Source organism: Callionymus lyra, chromosome 7 (assembly GCF_982586985.1).
Source record: "Callionymus lyra chromosome 7, fCalLyr1.hap1.1, whole genome shotgun sequence".
NCBI classification, from domain to species: domain Eukaryota; kingdom Metazoa; phylum Chordata; class Actinopteri; order Syngnathiformes; family Callionymidae; genus Callionymus; species Callionymus lyra.
The window spans coordinates 27,707,485-27,728,781 of NC_141824.1; the positions used below are offsets into that span (position 1 = coordinate 27,707,485).

Below are 21,297 nucleotides of genomic sequence, written 5' to 3' on the forward strand. Positions count from 1 at the left end.
ACAGGGTCATGATGAGAGACTTACTGCATCGTGGAGAGGAAGACTTCAACATTTGAAACATGTGAGTGAGTCAGGAGAGTTGGGTTTTCACATTAGTTGCCCTTTAATTTCCAGTGTGGTGACATTACAGAGTAAAAGGATGAAGTAATATAAATGAAATAAAATGAGATTAATACATAAACACAGTAAGTTAAAATTAAATAAGTGATATAATCTTTAAGTGTCATTCAATCGATTTTATAATTAAAATTAAATACATAAATTGAATTGAAAATAATTAAATAATATTAATAAACATAGCATGATATAATGTAAAATATGGAGGTAAATGTTTTCTAAATGTCTAAAAAAGAAATAATATACTAACAAAATCATCTGATACCAAATTAAACCAAAATTATTATTAAAATACTATGTAATATACAAGTATTCATTTAAATAGTATTTAAAAGGTATAAAGATAATCACAATCATATAATAAGACAAAACAAAAAGCAAGACAAACAAATTATAAAACATATTTTATTTTTTTTATCATGAAATATTTATTCAAGCATTAGAAATAAAACATAGAATTCCAATTTGATAAACAAATATTTTTATATTTAAACTTGTTTTCAGTTTTAAATGAAAAATTTACGACATATACAACAATAATTTAAATATGAAAAATAAAACTCAATTTCATAGTATTACAAAAATGTAATACTTAATAGTGTATAGATGATATAGTACATGATAAACAAAATGGATTAAATATTAAATAAAGACAAAGAAGATAAATGATAATATATTGTATTCATAGCTTCTGTGTCATCTATGTTTAATATATCATTTCAGCCCACAGCTATCTGGACTGTGTCAGGTGGAGGGTCAAAGGTTGACCAATATAGAGGTCGGCAGGACGATGAAGGGTCAACTGCCTCCTGGCTGAGATCTGCTTCACCCACAACTGTGTAAAATTGAATATGTTAACAACGACCTCGCCTTCTTTACTCCAGCAAGAGACCTACAGGTGGACTCACTCTTGTGTTCTGAGTTGAGAATTCTAGAAGCAAAATAAAAGTAGACGTCTCCCTCCTCCTTAACCTGCTCGAGTGTCCACAGGTGTGTACGGCGGTGTGTGTGGCGGAGGCACCAAAGGCAAAGAGACAAAAGCTGGTTCGGCTATTAATTCAGTCCTCACGTCGTCTCTCAGCGTCCTTTCAAATGCAAAACGTTGGCGGCGTAGTGGGCAGAAGGGGGCGCCGACAATTACAGCCTCACACTGAGGCTCGCTCTTCAGGCTGATTGACAAACGAAAGAACTGAAATAGCTTCCATTTCAAATCGGAAGAATGAGGGGATCATCTGCAATATCTGGGTCTCAAATGGGAAAAGATGCGCTTTGGAAATCAAGCTCAACAATCAGCGACTCACGGCCACGCTGAAACACTGAAGACTTCGCAGAAAAGTATCAAGGATTCAGGTTTTCCTGAACCGCTACCTCACAGAAACACCTGACTTTATTTGTAAACCACAGAAAAACACAACAAGTTGAAATATGGACTGAGCTTCAGAATAGCAAGAATTATAAATGTATGTATAATGACAACATGAAGGACGCTGGAGGATATAACAGAGCATCAGGTGTTCCAAGAGATTCAAAAGCGAGTCAGCTGGACTGAGTGGAGTTCTAGGAAGACGTTTTAGCTCTCATCCGATAACCATTACCTGGATGAATGAGAACCTTCACAGAAAGCATCCGGTGGAATTGTAGCCACCTGATCGTCTCTTCATTCTTACTTCTTTTACTGATTCACTTAATCTTCGGTGGTGATGATGGAGATTCTCCATCCACTTCCTTCATTCTTGTCCAACCCAGACACGTTATCTGTGCAAGTTATTTGTGGAACCTGATGGTAATCCAGAACCACCACTGTTGTCCAGATCTTCTAAACAATCACAACTTGATCAGTTTTCAAAATAATTGACACCCCAGAATTAGACTTATATTTCTGATAAAAAACTAGTACCTTGCTAAAAAGATTTAAAAAAAATCAATGGATCTTCCCAACTAAGCATCGATTCCTGATCCAATTACAAACTCCTTATTTCAAAGTCAAGTTGAAGACTAATCCGAAATGGTTCCCTCAAGCAATTTATTATTTATACAAAAATAAGATTTATTTAGAGATATTTATTTTAGAAAATACATACTTTATATTGAATTTTATTATTCTATCATTTTTCTTATCCCCAGTATTTTTTTTTGCTGTCCTTTTTTATGTTTTTCCTGTGTCATCATTGTAGTCCTAAGAATTTCAGGGCACCAACATACAGATTGTCAAGGGTCCCATTTGATCCAAGAGTCTCCGCAGCTGGATTTTGAGAATCATTGCTCGATAATTCAGATTTAATAAAAATATGATATTTTTGGTTCAACTTGAGCGTTGAACCAACATAATTGATGCAACATAATTAAGTCAACCTGCCCTGGCTTAATCATTATCATAGATTCATGTTTCTTAAAGAGTTTCTCATCAGGGATTACTACGTTAACTGTGTACTGTACTGGACCACAGACATCACTCGAGTGCAGGAAAACAGTTCTAAAGAAGTAATTAGGATCATGAAACCTTGCACATGGTAAGTGAATGTCAGACACGGATGTGCGGGCGGGAAATAGTTTCAGCCGGTGTGTTTGTGATGCAGGCAGCTGCAGTATGAGACAACACAGGTATAAATAAAAAAAGTGCTTGCGTATTGGAGCACAAACAGCTGCGAGGAAGTGCGGCGCCACTGTTGGAGCACAAACAGCTCCTTTAATGGAGAGGAGGATGTGAGGAGAAATTCATTTGTGGGATGACACTTTCCCGCTGCCTCACAGCTGAAACCCCCTGAGAGGCATGTTGTGGCTCAGTGCGGGGAATGTGTGTGTGTGTGTGTGAGGGAGCAAAGGTGTGTGTCAGGGTGAAAAAAAATGCAGAGGTGCCTCTGTGGAAACCAATGAACTTTCGCATCCATTTGACATGAACACAGTTTGCAAACACACACAATTTGTGTTAGATCATTCTGTGCTGCAAAGAAAGAACACATTTCCCTAACTTTGTCTTTAATTTAACTATATTATTATTGTTCGTGTCACATGACCCTTGAGACCAATAGGTGCATCCAGTGCCTTGCTCCGTGTGTAACAATGATAGTGTTGCACAAAAGTAAAGGTAATTTCTTTTTTTTTATTATAGATTTAACTTGATTTTTAAGGACAATTTAAAAGAAAGAAGTGAATGATCTACAAAATAAATGATGAATGATCCTTTTATATGTAATATTTAATTTAAAATACTAGGAGTTCTTAAAAAAATATCCACATTGCAATTAGTATAATTAATTAGTTACTTGAAAACAAAATCATACAAGGAACTACTTTTTACTGAGTTTCTGAGTCATGGGCTAGCGACCTATACAGGATAGCTGCAGCCTCTCGCCCTATGGAGCTGGGATATTCCTCCAATGTTTTGCACACTTAATGCATGGGCAAGCGTTTGGGCAGTCTGTCTGTAAAATTCCGGGACCCAAACGCAATAAGGGTTGTACAAGCACAAATCCCATTCCCTTTTTGCTGACCATTTCTGAATTTTCTTAATATAAAAAGAATAAATATTTGATTTTGGCAATTCTGTTGGTGGTGATTCCTGCTCAGAAGGACACATGCTCACACTTTGAAGGAGTATTGTGAAGGAACAGCAGTCATGGAAGAAAAGGTTTTTCTCTATGTTCCAGCACTTGGTGAAAACCAACCCATTGGTTGTCTCTACTGGTATCATAAGGCTTGGAATCCCCAAACACTTCGGTCCCAGGGGTCGCCATGGAGCCCTTAGGCAGTTCTAAGATAGTCCATTATCAATCTAAATTCAATTTGGGGTATCTGGGCGTTTCAGTATCAGCCTTTAGTTGTGATGGAAGACCAATGTGTTTTTCTTTTTTTTTCTTATTCATAATTCATTGTTTATTTGACATTTCTTGGTAATTTATTTTATATTATTAATCATTTTGTATTTAATTTGTAGTATTTCATTTCTATATTCTGTAAGGCCACGACAACAATTTCCTGGGTTGTGTTTACAACACTGGTAATAACATTTTCTGAGTTTCTGTGGATATCTGAATGATATAAAGGAGGTCTATAATTGATGCTATTTTTAAATAACTTAAAGAGGCATCTCACTTAATAAACTAGACAAGTTTCACACTTGCCCGCGAGGCTGCATGTGTAGGTGGTTCTTCTTTTAACGCGCTCAGCATGTTTTATGATGACATGGCACATTCAGACGCTTTTCCTTAAACTGCTGGCAATGCTTGTGTAGTTTTTGTGATTCATGTACGATTGATCATCGAGGAGCCAAAGTTAAATACAAAAAAACAAACTTTATAATTTCATAAAATGCACATCCAAGAGCATCTTTCAGCCTTAAAGTAGATGGACAACGCTTGTCTTCTCAAACATCTCCTGACAGCCCACAAACAAACCTTCACCACAAGAGCAGCAAACTGACAGAAATAAAAAGGAGGAGGATGATAATGAAACAAACGCCAGGACGTCTCGAGGCAGATTTTTCATCATTAAATAAGAGCCTGAGGCTAGATAGAGTATGATGAGGAAACATTGGCCTGTGCCCACTGCTCCTTAATTAAATGGAGAAGAGAGAGAGGGAGGAAAAGAGGAGGAGAGGAGGAGAGAGAGAGAGACGGTGCAATGATGAGAAGCAGACAGCAGAGGACTGTGGCATCCTTTGAACAAGGAGGTGAGAGAGGTTTCATTTTGTTAGGAGAAAAACAGAGACAAATATAAAATATTGAAATTCATTACATTTCTAGGTTTTAATTCATCTCTTGGTGTTTTAATGATCCCAAATAATCTTTGATACATTTTTTCTCACCATTGGTGTCCAAAAGTCGTATCAATGTAGTGTCAAGCGCTGAACAGAAGAAGAAGCAAAGTGAAGCCCCCAAATCCCTTATACTTCTAAATTATATAAAGGTACAATTATCTCTTTCCGATCCGCCATTGTGACTTTCCTCTAACTTTAGACCCCATTCCCCAACAGATTGACCTACTTTTTTTGGATGATTGAAAGACAGCTGAATAAACCATGAGTGCTGACTACAGTTTAAATCAATTGACATCATTTAAATAGAGCTTAAACTTCATCATAAAGAGTTTTCATGATGTTATATCTCTGTAGTTCCACTGAGAAATAGGCATCTCTCAGCTGTTTAGCAGCTTGAGTTTAAAGTAAGACGAAACATGGATGATACACTAGTGGTATTTAAACCGACAGGGCGGATATTGTTTTAGAGATCAAGTTCCGACAGGGGGATTACTCCAGACTACTTTGTGACAAAGCTTTTTTAATATTTCTTAATGGAATAAGTGTCACAAAAACTGTTTCTATACAGACTCGCAGCAATTTCATTATAAGAAATGTCAAACCGTCTTCAGCAATTGCACACAATTGCATCACTTTAATCGAAAACTCTAAAACAAAAGTGGGCAAATAAGTTTCCTTGTCGTTTTCCATGTTTTAACGTTCGACTTTTCATTGGCAAAAAGCTTTTGTCTGCGGGTTGCCAAGCCAGGATAATAAGTCAGACGTGGCAGAAATATTGTCTCGTGGCGGCGATGCCAACAAGACTGTACTTTAGATTCAAATCGAATCACAGACGACCTAAAAATGTGCTGACTCGAATACCAAGAGGCAGTGTCGGTATCTTGTCAGGAGTGTCTACAATGTATAAAATAGCGATCTTGGCGAGGCTCTGTCTGTTTGTATACAAAAGAGAGAACGGAGGGATGATGTCGAACAGAGCACAGAGGAGTAATAGGCAGCGGGACGGCAGCTCCATCTTGGCATTACCTGTTATAAACTTCCTCTGCCGTCTTGCACAATTGCTTCTGTAATTTAAAAAGGTCAGCGTGGCTCTGGTGTAATTCAATACTCTCAAGGTGCCGCATTAACCACATATTTAATCACCCGGAGGTGGCGTGCCACGGCATACTGAGCGTAAAGGGACGAGGGGAGCGACCGCAGAGCAGCATCTGCCGCCTTCCCTCACTCAGGACATAGATCACTCTCTAGCAGGTTTCGTATTGCCCTTTAGAGGCCGATATAGAGTAGAGATTCTAATAATTACAGGAAATTAGGTGCTTGGACACACAGGTGGGGATACAACTTTTTTGGCTGCAGCAGCGCAACGAGTGAGCAAATATCATCTTTGCTACTACACCTATACCATCCATCTGCTTCCTGGGTCAAGGCAGGATTCAAAGTCAAGAGGCTACGGCTTCTCTCTGTCTAGGAACATCCTCCAGGTCTTCTCAAGACGAGTCATAATGTGACTAATAATGACTATTTTTCACTGAACTACATCTTTTTACCCTGCTTGTTAACACTTCCCAGGGCTATGCCGAGACCAACCAGGATAATTTCCATACCAATTTCTGCTTGGTTACATATAACCTCAAGTGTTCTGCGACATCACTACCTTCTTCCCACTACTTGAAGCATATGTCAGCACTGCGGGCTGTAGATGGTTGCAAAGCCTCACAAGAACACATTTCGTCCCCACCTGAACCGGTTTCTTTTGAAGCTGAAACCGATTTTCCTCATGAGTCTCTCCAGAAGTCCTGTAACGCAATCCCTTAAACTACCTTACCCTGACAAACATCTAGTGCATATATTTTTAAATACACAATAAAATGATAATGACAGAGTGAAGTTCTAACCTCCCCCTAGAGATCTGAAAATGTGTTCTACCTTATGCATAAGAAACCAGGACCACGGACAAATTCATTTTCCGTCAGCAAGATCCAGAGCTCTTAATGGATCGGTCGGTTATAGATAGATTACCCAAAGGACTTTTCTAACACACTCTTGATACATGAAAATGAGATAAAAAATGATTCTATGCCTAATATTATTTAAGCCTTGAGCAATTTAATATTGCACCTCTGACAATTCAAGCAAACCAGAGAGGATTAACGTATCCGCTTGATCTGTGTTAGAAATGGATGTGAGACATACTCTATAGGTGAAGGAAAGTCTGCTCCTGTAAGTGCTTTGTCTCTTGGTGAGAGAGATAGAGTAAGTATAGCATATATGCTGACTGACAGATCTTTAAATCCTAGAATATCTTAGTAAATACATCTCTTTTTTTACTACCTCGTCAGATTCCCGGAGCCCCTAGATGTTTTAAATGCCAGTTTGACATACAAGCTTGAGCAACGATGTGTTCATGTTACGATAAAAAGCTTTCCCAGAAGCTGACACTGACATTAACCTTTAATAAATTGTAGTAAGAAGTATATTGTAAAACCAAATGATTGATATAACTATAGCAAACTAGGCTCTATGGTGAGAACCAAATAAGGTCAAAATAATTCACAAGGACATTTTTTAACAACAGTCATCATTTACATTCCTAAAATATTGAAGACTAGTAGAAAAGCATAAGTGAAGAAAATCTTGTTCTGGTCTAACTCTGACCACTAATCCACCTGAAAGCTTGATAGAAAGTACTATTGTTGCATTCGTCCCCACACTCACACACACACACAAACACACACACACACCCACTCACACACACATACACGCACACACACCATTGAATCAGAGCCAAACAGAGGCCACACACTGTCTGCCCTCTTCTTGACAAGTAAATTGCTTCCTAGATAGGGTTGGCAAAAGAAAATCAGGAGAGGAGAGGATGGTGCTGCTGAACGTGGTTAAGAGAAATGAATGGGAGGTGAAAGGTAGAAGATGGAGGGAGAGGAGCTGAAATAAGTGGATAACGAAAAGCAGCTTGTGTGGAATCTACTGCCCAATAATGTAGCGAAGAAGAGAAATGGTGACAAAAAACAACTAGTACCAGGATGATGAAAAACCATGGGCTCAGTCTGCTTCTTGTTTCCTTAAATCCAATAATTTACTTGATGATCACGAAAAAAGCAATAAAGGAACGTCAACCTATCTAGTACTTGTACCCAGTCATTGTTGGTATTCATGTACCAGTGTACAAAGTTATGTTGAAGTACATTGTAACATTAGTCGTCTGTGCCATTCTACTGGGACTCTCCTCAACATCCTTTAAACATAATGATTATAAAATTATTATATTCCAAAATCCCACAAAAAAAAACAATCCACGATAACACTCAACGACTTTTACTGATGTGTTTAAATAAATCACAAGTCACTTTTTAAAACTTTGGCAACAATGGTGGGTTCACCTGAGGAGTTGCGGGTTTAATGCCATGGGGAGATTTTGGTGTTGTTTGCATGTTTGCTCCCGATGGTTGAGCTGGCGTGCTGCGTCGCAGCCTACTCCCATAAGTGTGTGACTGTGTTTGTGATTGGTCTAAATGCCTAATTGAGTGTAAAGTGCTTTGGTTGTTGAAAAAAGCATAGACATGTGTTGTATAAGTAAGAGCCACTCCAAAGCTATTTGTATAATTTACTTTGATATTTCGTTTTTAGGCAAGAAAACACTATTTTTATTTATTAAACATTTAAATCTGCTCTATTCCTGAATTATTAATAAGAAAAATATGTATGTAACACAAACAAAATTGAAATAATTAAGAAATTCTAGGTTAGTAGAATATGATTTTCAATATTCACAATTCCATGGAATGTCTTTAATAGAAATAGAAATAGAAATAGAAATAGAAAAGCTTTATTCATCCCCAGAGGGGAAACACACTTTCACAACAGCGCAGTTTAAAAAATAAAGTGCAAGGAAAAAGAAATAATAAAAGAGATAATACAAAATAAAATAAAAACGATCTTAAGAATATACAATTATTTACAAAAATTAGAAATTTAACACTATTAACAAAATAAAATAAGCTTACATAATTATTAACTTTGGCAATGAAGTCAAAATGTTTTTGTTATTTTAATGACAATTTTGAGCCTCATAAGAATTATTTCCATGTCTAATGCAACCTATTTTATCTTGACCTTTTAAGTATATACTTTATTGAATATTGTTTAAGCGCTTTGTGACCCTGGTCTGGAAAAGCGCTATATAAATACAAATTACTTACTTACTTACTATTGTTCAGGTCACCATGACCATTACATCATCTACAGATGTGCTTGTACGTAAATTCCAGTTCAGTGTATACTGTTGGGGATATAAGAAGATGTGTCTTTCTCGTCAGTAATTCATGTTCTCATATCATTTCTCCTGCATATCCAAAGCCCACCACACAAATAGTCTTGATGTCAACATCAAAAAACCTGATTTCAATCACTTTTAAAAAAAGACCAAGGTTTTGCTCGAAAAGCTCCAATGAAAGGGTCTAAATATGTTCAATCAATGGCTAATGTTTGTTTAGGTGCGGTGTCAGCAGAATACAAGTACCGGTGTCAGGCGTACAAGTCAGACAGTCTCACAAACTAATGGACTCAAAGTGATTGAGTTGGATAATGAGGTCTCGGATGGGATGAGGAGGCGGTACACGGTTATTTGAACATGTCTTACCTGGGACTAGGGGAGTCTCTTGGCTGTGGGCCAGGTTGAGCAGAACCATTATGAAGAGGGGCCGGCCCCCCGACCATGTTCCTCTCATCGTGCTGCTCACTGTCCAAACATCACGGAGCATCAATCTGAGGACAGAGAGTATTCATTTCAGAAGACAAGAACAAAGACAAGAACAGCATGAACACTTCCTGTGTCTGAAGACATTTTTAAAGCATAGCCAATGCAAGCAGTTTCCATGACGACCACTTCAATCCATTATCAAGTTCTTTCACATTTTAATTGTATGGCAGTTGATACTCAAAGGTTGAATCCTCAGAGACTACTTGTTCTTGGAGTCAGCGGAAGATTGTAAAATGACTTCCTCTGTTTGTGAACTCTTACTCTGCATCCTCTTTTCTCCAGGACCAAAAAAAAAAGGCTCAAATTGATTCCAGGCAGGTGGGATGAAAGCATGTGAAGTTATTGGTGTGTGCAAGACGGTGCAAGCTGACATCACCTGCGCTCAGCGACAGCGACCGTTATAGCGTGGAAATAAATGTGAGGATTCTTGGGCGCAGCCATCTGTGGAACAACCTGTTCACCCCTGTTTGATTACATCTAGCAGGCCAGACATGCTCCGTCTCCGCCGCTCTCCTTCACTTTATGCAACCTTCCTCCGCAGGCATGTCTTCCGCCCTGATTTGGATATACCTCAGCTAAAATCAGATCGACTCACTTTATCGTGACCACAAGTGTTCCCTCTTCATATCCTGCATCTGTGAGACGATGGCTATACTTGACAAGAAGAAACGAAACAGTCAGGAAGGAGGCGCTGACACGGAGAAGATGTAAAATCTATTATTCCCACTTTTAATTGTAAGCTGTTCCTTTTGATATCCTGATCTTCTCGTCATGCGGGTGAATCAAGCACTTTGTTCTTTAGACCTGAATTTATAATGAAAAAGTGGCCTCTACTCCTGCTCATTATACACCAACCCTCAGTAAAATCTTGGCTTTAAATCTGGCACCAACCAACTGAGGCACTTATCCGCATAAATGTTTTTTTTACTCCTTTTTAATAGGTGTATAAAGTATATACAACATTGAAAAGAATCATTTTAACTTTATATTGAGTCTTGCATACGTAGACGTAAAACCAGGTGGTCACAACCTATTCCAAGTTTCATTAGATTTCTTGATACTACAGATGAATTAAAATCTGTCCATATAATTCGCTTTCTTTCTTTTAATTAAAAGTAATAATGTCAGGGAGGAGGAGTGGCTCAGCACTCGCTTATACAGCAAACACAGTAGAAACTCAACACAGAAAATAATAAATAAATGAAAAATAATTGAAAGTATTTATGGATCATGATGTGACTGAAATGTTCATTGTCCCAAAATAAGTAAGTAAGTTAGTAAGTCATTTATATTTATAGAGCGCTTTTCCAGACCAGGGTCACAAAGCGCTTAAACAATCAAAACAATACTCAATAAATGATCTACTTAAAAGGTCAAGATAACACTGAGAACAACACAGGGGTTCCAGAAATATAAACGAAAAGCCTGCAAGAATAAAAGTTTCTTAAGATGTTTCTTGAAGGAGTCAGAAGACTCCATCAAGCGGAGAGGGAGAGGAAGATCATTCCAAAGCTTAGGAGCAACAGCCTGGAAGGATTTCTCTTCTCTGGTCCTGAGCCGTGTGCGTGGAAGCATAAGTAGATTCTGATCCACAGACCTCAGAGCCCGAGCTGGGGTGTAAGGCTGGATAAGATCAGTGATGTAAGGAGGAGCCTGACCATGAATAGATCTGAAAGTAAGAACCAGAATTTTAAAGTTGATCCTGAAAGAAACTGGAAGCCAGTGAAGAGTTTTAAGGATCGGAGAAATGTGAGTTCTTCTACTAGAGCAGGTCAAAATTCTCGCTGCAGAGTTCTGAATCAACTGCAGGCGAGACAGCTCATTCTTGTTAAGACAAACTGTTGCAATAGTCCACATGAGAAGATAATGAAAAAAGATCTTTCTATTGGTCCAAATAACATTATGACCATAAACAAGAGATATAAGTAAATTACAGACATTTTTACTTACTTACTTACTACATTTTTTGTGGGCAAAGAAAAATGCCAAAAATATATGTCAAAAGAAAATGATTTCATAATATGAAAAAAATATATACCATAATGTTCTTTTTTTTCTTTATCCAGGTTAGTTTCATTGAGATTAAAATCTTTTTTACAAGAAAGACCTGGTCAGGAAGGACAGCATAATGCAGTAACACATAAAAAAAAAAAATTCATTATTAAGTGCAGTAGTACAACATAAATGAAAAATGTGTTAGGGGTTACTAGATTGCCACATTGCTAACAAATTTCATAGTGAAGACAGAAATGGATAAGTACCGGTAATGCAGGAAAAAAAGGCACGAAGCTACCAAGTGTTCCGGTGATTTGTGAGAGGATAAGAGAAAAGTCTGATTAAAACAACGAGGGGAAGATAAAAGGTGGGTTACTCAGTAAAAGAGCTGAATGAGCTGAACATACAGAAAGAAAAGAAAATCCTGACATTTTAAATCGAGACCTTCATTTATCAAAAACAACAGGGGTCTTTGAGATTGGACCGTCCGTGCCTGGATCAGATTTTGCTGCCCAGTCAGTATTTAAATGACTGTTTGGGTAAAAAGAAAGTGTTATCTCTGCACATGTGGACTCCAAATTAAAACATATTGGAGTTACTATTGCTGAGCAGTTGTGGTGAGACTGATTCGATTCCACTTGAACTTTGTCCTTCCTGCGCAGGACAAAAGGCTTCCCCCCATTTTTCTTGGTAATTGTGTCAGATAAGAAGCGACGGAGTCCTGCGATAAATAAACCAATAATCAGTCAGGGAGCGGCCGGGACATGTCGGCGTCAAGGGTCTGTGGATGTTGGATACCTGGTGGAGCACTTCACAGAAGATCAAGTAGTTGGTAACCAGACTGGTAATTGAACCCAACACCCTGTCTGATTTGATTAATGAACAGGAGTGTTACTGATAAAGGAAGATTTATTTGCCTCACACACAAGCGCGTAGGTGAATTCGATCGTCCAGCTTTACCATGGAAATTTTTTCGAAGCTGGTCTGTAGTGATTTTTATGTTGCAGTGTCGACTCTGAATCAACAGTGAGAAAGTCGTTATTGTCTCTCTTTATCTGACTTAATGACTGCCGAATTGATTGAACCCAATTAATCCAACATAGACAAAAATCATTGCTGCCGGCTGAGTTTCTCATTGCAGTCTGAAACCATCAGGAGATGCATGCAAGGTGGACTGGCTGGTTAATAACTAGAAGCTAAACAACTTCAAGCCAGGTTTTATACAGTACAAAAACTGAGCAACGGTTAATTATTGCTCAATCCTCTAGAGCTAGAAGAGGTGCCTACAATTTAGATGTATACTCTTTGGTAACAGTATTCTTGATCGTTCTCTAGTTTTATCCTGTTAGTATTGGGGACTTTGCAGTCAATATTTGGAATGACCCAAGAGACACATGAGGGTTCTGTCTAATCTTTATTCCTAATCTTACTTAAATGTTGTGTTCTTCTATATTAAACCTTGAATCAGAGTGAATCAAGTGCAACATGTGTATTAGTTTAGTAAAGCTTTAAGTATTCACTTCGGTCGATTCCTGTTCTTGAGCCGATAGATTAATAAGATTGACGAAGAGCATGGTAATTCAAGGTTTAGCGCTGAATGAAACCTCTGATGGGACCAAAGCCACACACCATTATGGTAAAAACACAATGTTTGATTAACAACAAACACTGCAAGGCTGAAACACAATATGCCTAAATTTAATCTCTTGCTTACAACACCATCTTGGTGAATACTTTTGTGTCAACAACAACTAAGGTACTTCAACCTTCTAAAACAGGGGTCCCCGACCTTTTTCTCAGAGTGGACCGGTTTAAAATGTGCATTACATTCCTGGACCAACATTCATGTATAAACATTTTCCCCCTAGTTTATAGGGGTATTTTTTTAGTAAACTTGACTGAAATGAGGGTCTTGACGTGTCAATAGTCACAGGCTAATGTTACTTAAGAGAATATATCGTCTTTTTTTTTAAACAAAACACCTTTAAGACAGATAATCTATAAAACATAAATGTCTAGATTATTTTTTATTTCTGTACGTCCCTGTAACAAATGCAGGCATGTGCATACAATGGATGCTCATGGACCTGCACCTTGTTTTGTTTTTTGTGTGTGTGTGTGTGTGTGTGTGTGTGCTAGTCTGTCCATGGATTACGTATATAGAATAATCTTTACAGGCAATGTATTACATCTTGAAGAGAAAAATAAGTCTTTTCAATTTGAGATTGGATGGTTTATTACTGTCTGAAAAGTGGTTTGTTAAAAATACAAATGAAAACGTTCAACCATGTGACTCTTGACACATCACAGTTCTTGCTTTAGTCGAAAGTTTACTAAAAATAAAACCTCTAAATGTGATCAAAAGGGCTGAAAAATCAATCTCTATACAAGACCAGCTTGTTATTGAGAAGCAAGCCCAGGGTTCCTACTGATTCATTGTGTAGGTGAGATGTATTTTTCTTCTAACGTGTGTTTTATCTGTTCATGCTAATTTATAGTTGCACTGAAGGTTGGTCTGTGAAAATAAAGTCAACTTTAAAACGGTCGAGGGTGTAAAAAAGGAAGATGAACCCTCTATATACTTCAGACAACAAAGGCCTGACCACTTGCTACGAGGTCAGAAAAGTAATCAATGATTTAAAATGATGATCGTCGTTAGTATAAGACTCATTGTCTCTCTGATATTATCTTATTAATATTTGACTCCACCACACACAAAGCAGGATGGCGTAAAATGAAATAGTCTCTTGATGAAGTATCTTGTTTACTGCATCTCTCAAACATGAAAACATTTAATTAGCGCCGGGATCGTTGCGTCAGTATTGTTGAAGAAAAATGCAATTTTTTTTGACGCAAAAACAAATGTTCAAATCTAATAAAGTGTGTTGTGCGCTGGAGAGCCGCCGTCTTTTGCTGATAGATGATCCCTGTGTATCACAGGCACTCAATTCTCCATGTCACTGCGGATACTCCTCCCTCATAAAAATGCCAACACTGGATTAAGCATCTCACATTCATAGTACATTATGCCCTCTCACTTCATTACAATAAAAGGATTAACCTGCCGATGCTGGAGGGGGTGATTGGTGGGCTGGCTGGACGGCATGTGGCTGAACTGTCCTTCCCCCTCAGCATAGATCGCACGTCTCCTCTTCCTCTAAGTTGTGCCACCAATCATCCGTGTGACTTGAGGGGTCGCTGCGGCGCCGTGTTGCGGCCAAAGACAAATCGGAAGCCATTAGAACGCCCCGCAGTTGACTTACATAATAGCATTTACTTTATAAGTCTACAAGGGGAGTCGTCTTTCATTGTCCTTCTTTTGGCTCAAGACGCCAGGCTGGAAATTGAAGTTCGGGATTAACCGGTTCACAATCGATTCAGAGATTACTCTTTCAAGTACGTTCTCCTGTTTGGTTCACACTCCCACTGAAGATTCTCACAGTACTGCAATTCAAATGCTGGTTTAATACAAAGAAATGCAATACGCAGATTTTAGGAATCATGACTTCATTCCATAAAATTCGATATAAAGTTATTGTTCAAACTAATAAAGTGACTTAAGTTTTCAATGTCACGTTAATTTGGTTTGATTAAAAAAACTGAAGTAAAATCAACATGGTACTCAAAACTTTTCAGCTTGTGTTGTCCTTATTTGCAATAGGTACAGAACCGGTACCATAATAACATTAAAATAAATGGTAGTAACCACACCAAAAGGGAAACATTATTTAGTTTCTTACTTTAGCACCTAATTTAAATTGTTGCATCATTTACCCCAATATAATGTTTCTTGTATAATACATCACAATAAATACATTCAAAATATGTTTGAAAACAAACATCATAACAGTGATGAAAATACAATATAGGCCTAAGATAAAACTTACACAGAGTCTACTACAATTGATTTGACTTTAGCCCATAAATGATACTGACAAAACATACCTCAGACAAAGTCCTATGGAAACATGTTATATGTTAAACCTATATGATACTCATCCATCCTTACAAATATCTGCTTTCGGGGAGTAAAACTCTGTTTTGCCTAATTAACTTGCCAAAAAGAAAAGATTGTCATCAGCTTTGTTATTGATCAGTATTTTCCTTTACGATTTGCTTCTCCTCAATTAAGTATTGAATCAATATAACTTATACATGCAATAGTTGGTGGTTAAATCTCTGACGGTTACAATAGAGCTGATGTACAAGGTGATTTATCAAGAGATGTGATGTGTTTTTTTCAAAGTAGAAAAATAAGTTATTCATGTCAAGCTTCTTCTGAGACATAAGAGGATACGTTGCATAGTGATGGCCCGAGGCAGTGTTCCAGAAGTTCTATATGAAGCTACTTACTACACACAAAGCTGCCCTTCTACTCATAATCATATTATTTCAGTTATTGATGGGTTGATGAGAACCCACGATACAGCATCAACTGTATCACAAAACAGCATCAACTGTATCACGAAACAGAGTCAACTGTATCACGATTCGGCATCAACTGTATCGTAATACAGCATCAACTGAATCACGATACAGCATCAACTGTATCACGATACAGCATCAACTGTATCACGATAGAGCATCAACTGTATCACAATTCGGCATCAACTGTATCATAATACAGCATCAACTGTATCACGATACAGCATCAACTGTATCACAATTCGGCATCAACTGTATCAAGATTCGGCATCAACTGTATCATAATACAGCATCAACTGTATCACTATACTGAATAAACGGTATCATGATACAGTGTCTTTTTTTGAAAGGCAGCTCCGCTTTATAACATCTGGCTCCGATCTATTAATTTAATAAAACCTGCCATCATTTTGAAACTGAGAGTGACATCTATCCAACATCTATCCTAATTTATCATTATACAGTTGTTAATAGTATCATGAGGCCTCATCAACCCATTTCTACTTTCAGTTAACAAGTTGTTTTGTAATAAATCACCAAGATTTTCCAGCAGAACATTTGTCTCTTGAACCAGTTATATTAAATTACTGTACATGTTTCGGCAAGTCAAATTACGATCAGGTTTTTATCACAGATGTGTAAGAATGTGTGGCAAATGGAAAGAAACTACGGCGGAAAATAGAGACTGAAGAGACTGATGTGGTCACACGAGGCCTCCCCGCAGTGATCCGTCTTCTCATGAATGTGATCTGTGATAAATTAAAAGCTGATTATATCCTGGAGGGAAGAGCCGAGCGATTGGCCCCCAGACCCTCTCGCTGGCTGTGATGGATTAGAGCAGAGACGGCGCCCTGGACCCTTCCTCGCTCACTGCGCGACCGCCGACGCCACAAGCCTAAGTGCCTCCTATCAAGATGCCATCCCTGACAAGTCTTAATTTATTAAAATAAATGTTCCCTCGTCTCTTTAAAGGACACTTCCATCTTTTTGCAAAACAGATGGATGACTCTTTGATTTTCCATTTTTTTTTAGGAGCCAGTGTTATACAAGGTCAACCAAGTATATTGGTATTTTCATCAAACTGCTTAAATGATATACTAGCTTGAAACCGAAACTAGAAGAGGGTCTTATCTGGGGAGATTCACCAGTTCATCAATGAATGTCATATTCAACAATTGCCTAATTGGTGTCTGTACATGTAACTGATATCTTTGGATAGCGTTGACTGGAAATCTTTAACTAGCACCTGTAGAGTTTGATTCGGAAGTCTATGAACCTTCAAAAAGGAAACAAATCTTTTCACAGACCCGCTCCCAGATGTCTGAACGTTTTCCACCGGTCCAGTCATGTGGTCAGCCCAGTGCAATTTGTTTTCGGTTATCGGGTCTGCTCGCAACAAAAGCTGTCCGCTTGGCCATTGTGTCCTTTTGTATCCCACATGTCAAGTGTGTGCTGCACAAACAATGTGGCCGCTGCCAAGAGCGCGGCGGTCATTATCTGTTCGTAGAATAGCCTTCATTATCCCTCCGCAATCATAACTCTAATCACAAAAGTTGCTTTGTAAGGAGGTAGATTATGCCACGTTAATTACTCGTCCACACTGTTGAGATGCCTCTCACCACCACGTCCGGCAAAATACCCGCAAGTGTTTTATCCCTTTTGTATGCAAAACACTTCCTCATCCCCTGATAGTTGATTTAACAGAGCAGTCATTCACCGCAGGTTATTAACAACATCTCGTCTAATTGATGCAGTGACTTAGCCAGAGCTAAAAAAAGACACATTCCTTTATGACACCTTATCCAGATTTTCTGGAATTGAATGACTTCTTAAATTACAGAACTGGTAATGGGAAGGTTTCCAAGATTTGTTAAAGGGCAACTAGTGTTTAATTAGCTATTAAATTGATCTTTGAAAAACTCTCTTTTAATTGAAAGTTTTACATTAAAAAGTGTACTTAATCCCCGCCCACTCTTTGTTATTGTCAAGGCGGGTTTGATTATAGCTGGCCGGAGGAGGAGTGAATAACAGACTCTGCTCTTGTAACCTCTTGTTCACGAGATTTCAGAATTTGGTGAACTTGATGGTATCAACTTTTCTCTCTAGTCTTTTATCCAAAATGCATCACATCACAACAAGGACTACACATTAGTGCTCACTCAAGAGTATATTGTATAAAAGTATATAAAGTATATAAACTAAAGAGTTTATTGGAATTGGAATTCCCAAAAGAATAATCATTATAAAGAGTGGAAAAAGACAGATTGGGACAATATACTAGTATAGTAGTATCATACAGTGTCTTGACTAATTCAATGACACCTGGGATAATTTATTTTAAAACTGAGAGTGCCATCTTGTAGTCCTTCCAAATGCACCATAATGTATCACGATATAGTTGATGTAGTATCACAAGGACTCATCAACGCATCACTATAACACAGACAAGATGACTGGCTTGTCATTCTCTTTATTTAGGGTATAGCGAAGGTCCACTCAGTTGTCTTTGTTGGATGTCAACCTCATCATGAGACAAAAATAATGTCTCTGATTTATTTTGATGCTGGTGTTGGAGAGGAAAAGTTTTTTCAAGTTTTGCACCTGTGGAGAAAACTCAACTTTGTGTGTGGGCTGTTACAGATACAGTTAAAGTTACTGGGTTTAGTCACTACATAAAGCTTGAGTTACATCACACATTGAGAGTTGTCACATCAGAACAACCGGTGAAAATATCCTGGGAGGAAACCAGAGATCTTGTTGCAGGGGGCTGAGGAAACAAGATGCAAGACTGTTGATGGGCTGATGGTGTAATAGTGGACACATGTGTAGTAAACAGAAACAGACACTTTAGTAGACACAATTGCAAACAAGTATTTTGCGTTTATGTGTTTTTGCTATATGTATAAAGGTGGATATTGTGGCTCTTGTGCTGCTTTACCCACTTATGTTTTAGCTTCATCCAAGCTGGCTGCTGGTAGTCCAAGACATGGATTCAAAGTTAGAAATCAACATTGTCTTTCAAACAACCTCGCAGTCGACACCTGAGAGCAATGTGAAGTCACAGAAGACAAAGTAAAGCATGAAAGTGTCTGATCTTCTGTACAGGAAAGAATAAAAGTGCATCTTTGTCGAGGAAGGCAATGTGATATATTTGTGTCAGCAGAGCCCAGGGACCCTGAATTATTTTCCGGTAAATATGAGTCATGGGTGTTATGTCATAAATACGTGTATAGATGTTTTGTGATGCAAAAACAACTATGTCGACTGGCAGTTTAGTAAGAACATTTCAGTGTGTATTTTAAATGTGATTTGCTGCTGATTTGAAGCTGATTTTTACTTATGAATCAAATTGTCCCAATCATTTCTATCACTCTTTAAGATGACCTCAGAATGGTAATAGTGCCACATCAACAGCATGATGACAACGGTCAGATCAAAAATGACTCCGGTCATGGTTAGTTGGAGGTGGGTTGTAATTCGACAGAATAAAGGTAAAGACACCGTTATACAAGTTGTATGGGTGTTTCGAGAGATTTTCTAAAAGGTACTTAGCAAGAGAACTTTAGGAGCCAACGTATTGAATCCGTCCGGCCTCACGTAAAGAAAAAGGAATGGTGACTTCTGTAAGTATGCAGTGATAAATGCTGACATGTCTTTTCCTTCCAAATGGAGGCTGAACGCAGAATGATACTCAGCCCTGAGCGCAGCGAAGCAGCCTTTCTGCATTAATCACTGTAACGGTGCACTTTCCCAACCCACTCTGGCAAATTAAATCCTCAGAATAATACCTTCATCATTGCTGTATTTCTGCGCTCTGACAAAAGCATCTATTTGGCTTTGGAAAGCTCCAGAGCGCAGCCTGCCAACTCGGTGAGACCTGAAACTGCGGGGCAATAAAAAGTGACATCAGAAATGGGAAAGTTAATAGTGTGTTTCAGATGCGCTTTCTAGAGGACAAGGTGAGCAGGAGGAAGTGACAGTTGCTGGCAATCCTCCTCCGCCTCCTATACCGCTGCAAGAATCCCAACTGCTGCCTGTAATAACTGTCAAACAGGTGTTGAAAGACGTCTGGATTTAACTTTATCTGCTTATGATTTTCTTCTTTTGGATGATGTTGATTGTGGCACACGGTTCTGACTGGAAAGAAACATGACTTCACAAACTTTTTTTCTAACTTTGTGACTCTGTTTCACAGCTGTCGAAGGACGCCTCGAGCCAAATAAACAGAGAATGGAAGCTCACAGACAGACGAGGACAACATGACTGCAGGCGTCTGCTTGAAATTAGGCCACAGGTGCTTTTCTTCCTATAACGTTCCCAAAACATACTCTCCAGCTATTGGCTGATGATCAACACAGCAGGAAATGCTGGCTAAGGAAAGCACAAACCGCATTTAAATCGGGTTTTTTTTTTTTTAACTGTTCGATTTTAAATGCTGTAGAAAGTAGAGAAGTTCAAATGTAAAGACTGATTTTGAAATGCCGACTATCTTCTTTTAAATGTTGAGTTGTTGTCTCACTTCCTGCTGCTACACTGCAGACAAACAAGTTGAGGGGCTTCAGGCATCTTGTCAGCATGATTTCTAGTGAGGTGTTCACATGTCGAAATGGGAAGGGTGTCCAAGGAGTTTCAGGCAATGCTAAGCGAGTTTGTTGTTTAGAGAATAGAAAGTACAAGGAAAAGAGTCATTATATAGAAAATAAACATTAAAAAAAAAAGGATATGAACAAGCGCAATTATGCCACAATTTTATTTAAAAAAATTAGATAGAATTGTTATTTGATTGATTTTTTTTTGCAGTGAATGTGGTGTTATTTAAATATTCCCGTTATAAATCCATGAAAAAACATCGATGTATAAAACTATACCAGTATGATACATGTATATAGGTTTTTCCAATTTTCTTCCAATTTCATTCAAGAGAAAATTAACTCAACTTAATTAAGAAGAATAACAAGAAGAGAAAGAAACAACATTCAGTACTAAAAGTTGTTTTTGTTTGTAAGGGAATAAAAAGGCTGTGGACTTAAAGGATCACATCTCCTGGTTGACCGATGCCTCAGTGTTCCCTCAATGAGCTGGAGGGGGTTACTGGAGAATAGTCTGAAATTGTTATACTTGGAAATATTTGTTTTCTATTTGTGAAGTCCACTTTATCTTTAGGTCTTGGTCTTGCAGTATATGCAGTATTCCTCTTTCAATGTGTATAAATGTGTAATTATAAACA

General features: G+C 38.1%; 1 protein-coding gene across 2 annotated transcripts in view; it reads right to left on the reverse strand.

Moving 5' to 3' along the window:
* Positions 1-21,297, reverse strand: part of robo1 (roundabout, axon guidance receptor, homolog 1 (Drosophila)) — a 255,460-nt gene that overhangs the window by 219,859 nt on the left and 14,304 nt on the right. For both annotated transcript variants that reach the window (XM_087795569.1, XM_087795572.1), the window contains exon 2: positions 9,531-9,655. In XM_087795569.1, the coding sequence (XP_087651695.1) occupies positions 9,531-9,651 (121 nt within the window). In that variant the 5' untranslated portion in view covers positions 9,652-9,655. The remainder of the gene's footprint in view (positions 1-9,530; positions 9,656-21,297) is intronic.